The sequence below is a fragment of the Myotis nattereri genome, assembly GCF_964212035.1.
Source record: "Myotis nattereri genome assembly, chromosome: 1".
Classification (NCBI taxonomy): Eukaryota; Metazoa; Chordata; class Mammalia; order Chiroptera; family Vespertilionidae; genus Myotis; species Myotis nattereri.
The window spans coordinates 69,660,021-69,672,530 of NC_138075.1; the positions used below are offsets into that span (position 1 = coordinate 69,660,021).

General features: G+C 47.7%; 1 protein-coding gene across 1 annotated transcript in view; it reads left to right on the plus strand.

The window, feature by feature from the left end:
* RASGRP1 (RAS guanyl releasing protein 1) overlaps positions 1–12,510 on the plus strand; it is an 82,088-nt gene that overhangs the window by 37,917 nt on the left and 31,661 nt on the right. Inside the window, exon 3 of the mRNA XM_081113748.1 lies at positions 7,973–8,073. Coding sequence (XP_080969874.1) covers positions 7,973–8,073 — 101 coding nt within the window. The remainder of the gene's footprint in view (positions 1–7,972; positions 8,074–12,510) is intronic.

The window sequence follows — 12,510 nt, forward strand, 5'->3', positions numbered from 1 at the left end:
AAAGCCCAATTAGTGCTAAGACTGTACACGGTGTATTGCTATTTTATGTCAGCATACCCCAGTGGCTTCAGCCCTGCTCTGCACTGGGATGGGGTTCCCTAGGGCTCTTAGGAAGTAGCCACACATTGAGTTTCTGGAGAAGACGGAGTTTGAGGCTGACCAGTCTCAGCAAAGCCTTCTTTTACAGGAAGTTCCCTGAATTGCTGCCCCAGATCTTCCTCCCTGTTTGTTTGCATCCTTTTTCTTTGGATCCACTCCTCCTTTGTTGGCCTCTCTCCAGCCACCTGCTGGCAGCTCTGTGTCCTCTGTACCCCATCGCCCGTTGGCCCCACCAGGCACATTCCTGTGGTGCTGTGGGGGGGATGAGCCCTGTGTGTGAGCCAACGAGGCTGCATCACCAAAGAATCAAACCCCAGCTTCACTGCTACCCAGCCAGGTCATGTGATTGTTCCAGGGTGGATGGGCCCCAGAGAAGCAGCCACCTGGGAGTTTCAATGGGTGCTACCTTCCAACAATGGCTCTGAGGTCATGGAGTCATCCCAGCCAGATCACTGGGTCTGCAGGGCCGTCCCATCTCCTCCCTCCTCTTGCTGCTTAGTGCCAGCCCAGCCTCCCAACCCCCAGCCCCAGAACTGGATCCAGTTTGCAGAACCGAAGAGGACAGGTGCCCTTGTGACTTCTAAGGCCCCTGATTTTTCAGACGCGACAGGTCTAGTGGAGATGGCAACCCCCAAGGAAGGCCGGCCGTCTTGCTCAGCAGCAGCAACACAGCTAAAAGCTCTTTTTCACTTTAGGCAATTCATGCGCTTGGTTAGACATTTATAGATTGCAGTCGCTCATCCAAAAAATCTAGGTCATCCTTCACACAGAGCTTCGCGCTTCTGCAGAAGCGCCGTGCCCAGGGAGGGATGTGCCTGCTGCCGTCTGGTTTGGCCGAGGGAGTGGAGTGTCTGCCACAGGAGGACGGAGGGCCCAGCACGGGGACTGTGAGCTGTCAGGGGACTTGGTATTTTCACCGACACAGCCCTGGCTCACAGGCTCTCTGGTTTCGAGCTGTCCTAGCTAAACGGTGTCAGGAACAGCTGCCTTGTGTTGATGTTATGGAAAGTGGTGGCTCTACGGGTTCAGATCTCCAGAGAGATTTTTAGAGTACATGCACCATAAATGCAATGAGAAGGGGGAGAGGTTGGTCTGAATGGGTGTGGGGCTTCTTGGGGAGAAAGAGAAGTGGGTAGGGGTTTAGCTTTAGAGCATGGATGGCTGAAAGTTAGAGCTCTTCCCTATATAACTAGTCTTCACCGCACTCATCTCTTAATCCCTAAGGAGAGGCAGATTCCGAGGAAAGAGCCCAGGGCTAGGGGCCCGATGGCCATTCCTGTCCAGGAGCCGTCATCACCAGCCCTGGGGGCCATGGCCAAGGCACAGACCTTGGTTTCCTCATCTTTAAAATGGAGCCACAGTCCCTGCTACCGCAGAGGTGTGCAACTTGTGTTCAATACAGGTGAGGGTTTAAGAACATGAGATGCTGCTATCAGGTGTTCTCATCTCGAGAGAACAGTAGTTCTCCAGGGCTGGCTGGTTTCAGGTGCTTGGTGTGTGTGTGTGTGTGTGTGTGTGTGTGTGTGTCAGGATCCCCCTAGAGCCAGTCTTCTGATTTACGGAGATGTTGACCTCCAAGAGCCGCATCAGCCCTGCCATAGGCTGCAGCTCTAACTCTGCCCGCGTGTTTTTCTGACGCTGGCTTTCCCATTACCATCTTCTGGGCCCTGTTTTTGACACGCCTGTTATTTTGTGTTATGCCCTCTATGCTGACAGCCTGCCTGCCCTCCATATACTAATTTCTGACATCTGCCTTTAGTATACTCAGGATCCCTTCACTCATCCGCAGGTTTCCATGGAAACCAAGACAAAGGGGAAGAAAAGATTGCTTTAGAGTCTCTCTGGTGGGGGATATGCTTTGTGTCCATTTTGCAGCGAGTCGTTTCCACCACATCCCCCAGACAGGCCCCCACTGTAGGAGCCACTCCACCTCTCGTCAGTATGAAGCAGGTTCAGGCATGCAGCCCTTTGCAAATTTCCTTTCACATGATTCTACCCATCAGGGAGCAGTTCATTGCTCTCAGGGGCAAGTAGCTTATTTAAGATTAAACCACAGAAAGGAAAAAAAAAAATAGAGTGTGCAGGCTGATTTAGAGGAAGAGGGCTGGATCATAAGGCCTCTTGAATCTTGACGTTCTGGGTCACCTCATCACCGGATATCAACAGTTGCTTACTGAGCCACCACGCTGGATAGGATCTCTCCCCTTCTGAACTGGACCACTGTGCAGCGTGGCCTCCTCCGCTTCCTTCTTCACATTTACTGTCTAGTATTGTTTGGTGTCTTGGGTGTGTGTCCCATTCCCCAGCCTGACTGTGAGCTCCTCAGTGGCGAGTGTTCTGTAGCTCTTCAGGCCTCCTTCGGGCTCTAGGACGGTGCCTCGCACAGAGCGGATTAATTATCAGTGTTGATTAATTGTGTCCAAAACTGTGTTTAATCGAAGTAGAATGAGAAGTTGCTATATAGAAAAGGAGTATCCTCTCATTGGAAGGGTACAAGCAGAGGCTAGATAGCCACTTACCTGCGACACTTTTAGAAGGAAATAATGCATCGGATGGAAGGTCGAGGTAGATGACTGAAGTCTTCCACCCCCGAGATTCTGTGATTCCATGAAGTGTCGCTATTGCTGCCACTTGAGTCTAATGATGGAAAATGGGTTGTTGCTTCAGAGACAAATGACTGTCTAGAAGCCCCGTGACTTTCCTGTTTGCTTGAGGAACAAATGGTCCCCAGGTTGGGTGGGTCTTTAAGCTGTATAGATCTCTGGCAGTATACTTTATTCTCCAAGACAAGTGTAGAGTGTGTAAGGCTGACATTTTGTACCCACTGAGTTTTCACCCCTTTAAAGAAGTCTTCCCCTGAAGTGTAAGGAGAAGCAGATGGGGATGAGAAAATCTGCATATTTTACTATGCATTGCACATTTTACTTATTAGAATTTTTAGTTTGACACCTTGCATTTTTCAAAAGCTTCAAGATGCAAACAAAATAAAATTATTCATTGAAATATTTAAATCACCTTACACCAATTACATCAAAATATCAATAAATCCAGCAGCCTGGAAGGTAGGTTCCCTTTGACTTTCAAAGAGGCCCGCCCCCTCAAAAAGGAAGAAGTGCTTGCTGAGAGGCGGTCAGGAAGGAAGTGCATCCGTGGTGAGGTCACGTGGGGAGAGATGGCGGTGGGATGAGGGCAAGTGACACACCAAGGCGTTCTCCTGTGGAAAAAGGAGAGCCGAGAAGTGCTGGGGTCCAACCCCAGCAGGTCCAGGGGTCCCCAAAGGTGTGGACAGAGTCGGCAAAGAAGGAATGACACGGAGACAGCGTTCAGTTGATCAGCAGCCTAGCCAGGATCTCCAGCCAAGTTCTGGTCTGGATCTCCAGTGAAGTTCTGTTTAGGATCTCCAGCCAGGTTCTGTGTCCATGGTCTCTTGCTAGGTTCTCCAGCCAGGTTCTGTCCGGGTTCTCCAGCCAGGTTCAGTCACCAGGTTCTAGTCAGGTTCTCTTGCCAATTTCTGTAGTCAGGTTCAGTCCAGGATCTTTTGCCATGTTCTCTCGCTAGGTTCTGTCTCTAGGTTCTGAGGCCAGTTTCTGTCCAGGATCTTTTGCCATGTTCTCTCCAGCGAAGTTCTTCTGTCTCTAGAGAACGTTCTGTGTAGGTTCTGTGCCAATTTCTGTCTCTCTCCTGTCTGTCTTCTTACATCTGTATTTATACCAGTTGATTCCAATCCTATCAATCTCTATTTCAAAGGTTAGGGTGTTTCTTATCTCCATTCCAGGGAGTAAAGATTATGTAGCTTAAGCATGATTGTTCGTAGTTAAAGTGATTAATTACCCGCCTCGCACTTAGTTAAGGGGTTTTATTCCCTCCCTAACTTCAGGGGAAAATCCCTACCTGGGGAAACAACCTTTCTCAGAGACCTTGGTTAAAAACACATAGTGCCTAGAAGGTGAGCAAACATATTAAGAACAGTATGCCATATATGCCAGGTCCCTTGAAACAGCAAGCATGGACCGGCTCCCGGCAGAGAAGGGAGTTCAGGACCCAGGAACCCAGGTGCTTCTGCTGTCACCTCATCTCTGCCTCCCTTTGCTGAGTGGATCACCCCCTCCTGGCCTTGCCCTCACTCCACAGAGAGCACATGAGGATCAACAAGCCACAGTGGGGAGCGTCACAGAACTGTGTAAAGAGAGTGCGAGGGAACATGGAGTGTGACTGCTTGTGAATCTTAGACACAGCATGCTTCTTACTTTAAAGGTAACTTTAATGATCAATATCAATTAACCAAGGCTTATAAGAGACTTTCAGAAACCACTGGAGTCCCAATCCCACATCCCAGTGACATCTCTTAGACTTGTTACCTAAGGACTGGAAGAGATCTTTTAGCTGATCCACTTTGGCCTCCCATTTAACACTCAAATTCCCTCTCCTAAGAAATGGTTGTGCCGTGTGCAGCCGAGCCCAGTGGAAGGAGCAGGGCTTCCGGAATCCGACAAACCTGGAGCAGATCCTAGCTCCTCCACCCATTGTCTCTTTGACCCAGAACAAATTACCCAGTGTCACCATGCTTTCATTTTCTCATCTGCACGCCATGAACAATACCAACATTGCAGAGTTGTGAGAATTAGAAATGACATTGTTAAAAGATGCTAGCCAACCACAAGGAAGAGTTGAGTCACAAGCCTTAGATTCTGTCCACACGAAAGAAGCCTGGGACTGTGTCCATAGCTCCTTTGACCGTTCTGATGCCCTACAAATACATTTCTCAGTCTTTCCTGCTCTTTACCATCCTACATGGGACTATGAGCACTACTAGCTCTGTGAGGAAAGCTGCGTCATAAAAACTATGTTGTCAGATACTGAATTGAAAAGTTACCTCTATAATTGTAGTCTACTTGATTGCATAAGTACAGGTGTGGAGAGGAGTAATCGGGTATGAAACAGGAAATAAAGTGGGAAATGGTAAAAGGGGCCAGAACCTGTGGAGCTCCATTGGCCATTATAAGGATTTTGAGTTTTACTACCAGTATAACGGAGTTCAGTAAAGCACATTAAGCACATGACCTGATTCATGGGTTTTAGAAGCTTGTTCCTGACTTCTGAGTGGAGAATTGCCTGTAGAGTGGAAGCAGGAAGGGCATCTAGGTTATTGCCTTGCGATCATGGCTACAGCTAATAAAACGGCAGGGATGGAGGGAAGTGGACAGGTTTGAGATATAGTTTGAAAGTAGAGTTTGAAAGACCTCCCGTGGAAACAGCAGAGGCTTGCTGCTGGATTGGCTATGAGAGAAAGTGAGGCAAGAAGGATAACTCCTAGGTTTTTTATTTAAGAGGATGGTTGGTGGTGCTATTTGCTGAGATGAAGAAAAGTGGAGGAGGAATGAATTTGGTGGGGGTCGTGGGGGAAGGTCAGGAGTTTTGTTTGGATGAGACATCTGAGTGGATTTGCCAAGTGTGTTGGACAGACTAATTCGGTACTCGGGGCTGAAGATATAAGTTGGGCAGTCATCAGCATATAGGTGGCATTTTTAGCCAAAGGACTAGATAAGTTCACTTAGGAAAAAAATTAGTTAATTTTTTTTAATTTAAATTTTAAGAAGTTTTAAATTTTAAAAATTGTTAGAAAAAAAGAAGTGGGAGGAATAAACCACAGAGCACAGTGACATTTAAAAGCTCAGCAGAGGAAGAAGAGGCAGAAGAAGAGCTTGAGAGAGAAGCTGAGAAAGTGTGATGTTATGGGAGCCAAGAGAAGAAAGTGTTCCAGCAAAGAGAGTTGTCAACGTGGGTTGGCTTGAATGCAGCTTGAGTCATAAAGTGAGCTGAGGACAGAGGCATACACTACAGGATCTGGTGCGGCTAGTTGGTGACCTTGAAAATACAATATGCAGTGGTTCTCACCCTCCCTAATGCCGCGACCCTTTAGTACAGTTCTTCATGTTGTGGTGACCCCCAACCATAACATTATTTTCGTTGCTACTTCATAACTGAAATTTTGCTACTGTTATGAATTGTAATGTAAATATCTGATGTGCAGGATGTATTTTCATTGGTCGCGACCCACAGGTTGAGAACTCCACTAAGTGGAATGATGGAGTTAGAAGTCAGAATGGGATGGTTGAGAAGGAACAGGAGTTGATAAATTGATGACAGGGAGGTTTTGCTGAAAATGAGAACAGAAATGGAGAGGTAGTTAGAGAGGATGCCAGTTTAAGGTTTTGTTTTATTTCATTGTGTTTTAAATAGGAAAGTCTGATGCATATTTAAATGCCAGTGGGAGTAAAGTAGGAGAGAGAGAGAGAGAGAGAGAGAGAGAGAGAGAGAGAGAGAGAGAGAGGTTGATGATGCAGGGAAGAAAGTAGACAAAGGCAGGATCAGAGTCCTTGAGGAAGGAGACCCAGAGCTCAGTGGGAGCCAAGGCCTCAGAAAGGCCTCCATGGAAGCAGCAGGCCGTAATGCAATGTGGGAAAATCAGTGGGTTTGGTGATGGCAGGGTGAGTGACCCTGGCAGCTTACTTACATTTTCTCATGAACTGTGGCTTCAGGTCATCTTTTGAGGATGAGCGACTTCTGAATCCTGAGTCCAAGTGCACTCTGTCTTTTACTTACAGTTTGGCATGCTTGGAAAGAATGAAAATGACAACCCCTTTTGTATAACACATTTTAAAGAGCTATCAATGATAAAGCAATTCATGTTTATTCTTTCATTTGATATTTTATCCTGAATCAGTCAAGTTCCCAACAGAGAATAGAATTCGCATGGTTTGTTTAATTGAAGACACATAGATGAAGGAGCTATTTACAGAGATAAAGTAGAATTAACAGATGTTGCACCCAGAGACTGTCAACAGCCACAAGTCATTGCTACCCTCAGGGCCAGAGGGCCAAGGGCCAAGGAGATGAGCAGGTTTAGATCCCAGGGGAAGCAGAAGTCACGAGGGGCCAACCAGTGGGATGGTTCATGGGAGAGACCTGCAGCTCCTTTCAGGGAAGTGGTGCAGAGCAGAGAAGGGAGGGCAAAGACATGACCTGACTTCTCTTCTCCCTTCTCTTGCTGATGCTTCCTCAAGGCTGAGCACAACTGGAAGCTAGCTGGCACTGGTGATGCAGTCCATGGTGAAGGACAGAGAGCAGGTCTGGCATCAAAAGACCAGCATAGCCCCTAGTACTTCATGCCATCACTACTGAAAAGATTTTGAAAAGCCCTCCAAGAGAAATCTTTATACCCAATGCCAGTGTATAGAATGCATCTTATTATTTGACATTAGCTGGGCTTTGGAAAACCTAGCTAACCAAGCTTTTGGATATAAAGCATCATGGATACTTGTAACTCACCCATAATCTCCAAATGTAATGTTTCCCCATAGTCTTCCTCCTTTATTACAGAGGCAGCCTGCCCATAAAACTAGGGGAGGTTTTTTCAGAGCTCCTCCACGCCGTGGGAGCGCCCTAGGCATGTATTCAGATGGTCATGTTTTGGCCAAGTTGCAAAAGTAAGGCATTTTAACTGAAATCTATTAACACTATACTTTTTTGACTGTGACCCCAGAAAGAACCCACCGTCATATGCACTTTGGGCTCCACAGAACCTGGATCTGCTTCTGCTTTCGGGTGCACTGGTGCAAATTTTACCCCTTTCCCAAGATGCCAACACCTCCCAGTGGGTGGTTAACGGGCATCAAAATGGACATTTTGCGAAGGGGAGAATACGGCAGGAGGATAAGAAGAGCAAAGCAGGGAGGGAGTGTGGCGCCAGAGGCAGTGGGGGAAAAACACTGTGCCTGGAGACGCCCGCTGGCCCGCACCGTTGTGTCATGGAGGGTGGTCGGGGCTGGTTTCTCTCCGGGGCCTCGCTCAGGTGCTGCTCTCTGTGTTTCAGATGCAGATGGAAACCTGTGCCGAAGTAACCAACTGCTGCAAGTCATGCTGACCATGCACCGGGTTATCATTTCCTCTGCGGAACTGCTCCAAAAAGTGATCGCCCTATATCCTTTCAGCAGACCCGCTGGCAGTCCCCAGTAGGAGTGCTCAAGAGTAGCTGGAAATCGGAAGTATGCTTTTATTTGGATTGGTTTGGAATAATCCTGAGTGGTAAATGGGTTCACAGGTTACACGTCCTTTCAGGGGCATGGTGTGTGTGTGTGTGTGTGTGTGTGTGTGTGTGTGTGTGTGTGTACATACATGTGTATGTGTACCTTCACTTGGGCAGGGTGATGCTGTTGATGCTGATTGCTCTGGGAAGTAGTCAAAGAAATCAGCATGCAAACAGTCTTCTCTGGCTAGTAACAATACTGTTCTTGTCTATTCATCCAACTTCACAGTTGCCTGTGCAGATTGACAAGGGTGCAAGCATGACTCAAGTGATGACATGCATTCTGGCTTTCCTGACCAATTCTGGAACCTTCCCCAGGTTCTGGCCAAGGCTTCCTGGTGCCACAGCAACTGGAGTCTGCTGGTGCCTTTTGCTGCAGGCAGCAAACCCAGCTGAACTGTAACCTTCTTGTGGGGTGTGAACCGAGTAGGGTGGGGAATTGCCTGCCCGCTCCCTCTCGCTGATGGCACTGTAAGCTGTGGCCTCCGAAGAGAAACTGTGGGTGGGGTGAGACTGTTTAGCGCCCGAAGCCCAGATCCCCAGCTCTGAGTCATGACTTGCAGCTCTTCTCATCGTCACCACCTCTCCTGACCCTACCTTTTCATCTTATGACAGGCGCGCGTGCACATACACACACACGCACACACACACACACACACACACACACACCCATATCCATCAGGACCAAATCTCTTTTCTAAACCCACTTATATATCTTTTTTAAAAAACAATTCCTTATTTTTGATAGTATTACGTATGTCCCCCTTATTCCCCCATTGAACCCCTCCAGCCCGCCCCCATCCACTTATATATCTTTACCTCTCCTCTCAAAGGAGGTGTCTCCAGTGCCTTCCAAGGGCGGGGTATTGGGAGGGGTTCACGTCATAAGAGGTGCAGGTAATAAGTGGTGTCTTGTCTGCAGAGAATTTTAAAACCATAATAAAACCAACTCAGAGTTGGTCTGCTTTTTATTAACTCCATGTACCAGCAATTCTAAACAGTGCCAGAGATGAAGTATTTCTCACTGGAAAAATTGTTTGTTGGTCTAAGGCAGCAGTTTTCAACCTGTGGGTTGAGACCCCTTTGGGGGTCGAATGACCCTTTCACAGGGGTTGCCTAAGACCATCGGAAAACACATATATAAATACATATTGTTTTCGTGATTAATCACTATGCTTTAATTATATTAAATTTGTAACAATGAAATTGGGGGTCACCACAACATGAGGAACTGTATTAACCAGTCGCGGCATTAGGAAGGTTGAGAACTACTGGTCTAAGTATTACATCATACCTGGGATGCCCACCCACAGGACGAATGGACACCTCTCCCCTTCCCGCCCTGCCTGCCCCTGCTCACAGGATCTACCCCATCAGGACCTCCCCTCTCCTGCACTCTTAAACTGCCTCATCAGTGGCACCTGCCCCTCAGCCTAAAACACATCGAAATGCCTCCAACCTAAAAATAAACTCTCAGCCCTGCCTCCCCTTCATTCCATTGTTAGGGTTAGAAATTTGATGCGCAAACTTCTTAAAATAGTCTGCACCCACTATCTCCAATCTCTCAGCTCCCTCCCACTCCTAATTCAACCGTGGCCCCCACCCCTGCACTCGAACTTTCCTCTGATGTCACCAGCAACCTCCCAATGGCTTTTTTCCATCCCAGTCTACGCTGACCTCCCAGAAGTCCTGGGCACTGCTGACACCCCTGCCTCTCCAAACCCACCCTCCAGGACTCCGGGATGCACCTTCCCGGCTCTCCTTCCTCCCTGCACCCCTCCAGCTTCCCACCCAGCACCTTCTCTGAGGGCCTCTGAACTACCGGGTAGCATCCTCTTGTTCTCTCACTCCTCTTCCTTCCCTGGGCGATGTCTCACCGGGATTTTCACCACCATTCCTCTGTGTTGGTGACTTTCGAGTCTGTATTTCTCTAACCCAAGCCATTTCTTTAAAAAGTTTGGACTAGTTAGGACATCAATTTTAATATGTTCAAAACTTAACTCACCACCCTCTCTCCCCAACTACCACCCCGTTGACTCTGCTTTGACACCTGTATTTTCATTTTCAGTTTCAGTTAATGGTGTCATCACCCGCTCAGTGGCCTAAACCACATCAGAAGCACCCTGCACTCCTTCCTGCCTCTCACCTCCTTCTGGCCGTCACCCAATCCCAGGGTTTTGACTTCAGAAATGACTCTCATCTGGTCTCTCCTCTGCATTTCCATGCCATGGCCGGCCATAGTCCCAGGGTCTTCTCACCTATGTGCCTTCTACCCTCCCCCCGCCCCTCACCACCATTCGTTGTCATCCTCTGAAGTTACTTTCTTGAGAGGTAGGGTAACCTTTGCTTCAGAGCCTCTGCCCACTGGGGGAGGTGACATCAGACCCCTCGGTTGCCAGGAGACGGCCCTCCAGGGTCTGACCCAATTCAGTGTCTCTCCTGCTTTCTCCTGAAGCTCCCAGAAACCCTTTCCCGCCCTGCCAATGTGGCTCAGCAGTTGAGCATGGACCCAGGAACCAAGAGGTCACTGGTTTGATTCCTGGTCAGGGCACATGCTCAGGTTGTGGGCTCCATCCCCAGTAGGGGTGTGCAGGAGGCAGCCAATCGATATTTCTCTCATCGATGTTTCTATCTCTCTCTCCCTTCCTCTCTCTTTTAAATAAAATAATAATAATAATAATTTTTTTTAAAGAAACCTTTTCCCCTCCACACTGAGCTTCTCAATGCCCCGACTGTCACGGATCCTCACCCAGTTCCTGGGCCTAGAGCGCCTTTTCCTCGCTGCAAGCCTAGCAAATTCTTTCATGACCCTCAGTGAAATCTTTCCTGACCTTCCCACTCCCTCCCCCTTGGGAAATACATCTAGTGCTTTAAAATACTGCTATTGATGTGAACACATATTTCACTCCCGTGACTCTTGTTTTGTATCACCTAAGTGGCCAGTGTCTCTCTCGTGTCTGCCTGGCTGTCATCTGCCTTGAGGGCTTTTCATTCTGTTCTGTTAGCTAAATATATCGATCTGCCTAAACTTTAGTTTGTAAGTTTTGAAATGTAATACCTGTATTCTCTGGTATTTATAGATGACATTTAAGGAAAACTCAAAACTTTTGTGTCTAGTTGCTGTAGTTTGAATTGTGTTAGTCATATGGAATTTTGCAAGGGTGCTGAAAAATTAATTAAATTACAAGTTACTTTAAGACAAGATAGGTATAGTTTTAACCTATATACACACACCATATTGTAACTTACCTATTTACGAATTGTCTCCCCCAGGAGACTGTGTGTCCCCTCAAGTGCAGGAACCAAAGGCATATTTATCTTTGTTTCTCTAGAACTTAGCTAAGTGGCCATCTCATGGGAGGGCTCGATGAATGTTGCACTGTCGTGGATGCAAAACACTGAGATACTTTTTCTGTGTCTGTCAGGACCTTAGGTGAGAAACCTGGGCTTTGCTCAAGTCTGGGGTCGGGGGAGGGATTCTAAGAAGGGAATATGAAGTAAGATTTCCCGTCACTGAAACCCAGGTTAAACATTGAAGGCAAAACTGTTTTGTCTTCACAGTTAGTTTCCCTGTTCTGGCTTGGAGGTGATAGAATTGTTAATAAAGTAAGCTCAGATGGTTTCTTGCTTTTCCGTTGTTTGAAAAAAGAGGAAAAAAAATAAAACATGCTTTGCATAGTTCAGCTGCCTGAAGAGCACAGTCAGAACTGCCCCGGTACTTCCAGGCACAGGACCAGCCGCGAAGGGAAGGAAGACAGGCTGGGCCTGAACTGTCAGCAACAGGGACGTTTACGAGGTCGCGGGCGCCCAAGCCTCTTGCTGCTGGCCTGTGTCATCAGCACTGGCTTCCAGCTCCTCGAGGGAGAAAGCGGGTGCCCTGCCCCTGCTATGCACCGGGGCTCTGATGGCCTTGGGAGGCTCTGCCATCCCGCCTGGCATCCCGCATGCCCACAGCGGCTCAGCCCCTGACTGCAGGCCACTGGGTTTGCAGACGCTACCCGCCCCCATTTAAAGAGGATAAGAAACCACCAGAGGAAGATACACTCCACATAAAGGGCACCATGTTGATTTCTATGTCCATTTAGTTGTCTCAAAATAGATGGGTTTCTGTGCCTTCCTTATTAAAAAGGAAGAAAAATTTCAACAAGTTGGTCAAATAATTCAAATATAGAATCTAAGACATACCTATCTAAAATGTGCCTTATGCGTGAACCTCTTTGCGTTCAGGGGATGCATTTTCTTAGCGATGTGGCATTAAGACATGTAAAGTCATCTCATTTCCACTCCTACCTTTTAGGCCCAAAGAAAGGCCGGTGTCAGAACCT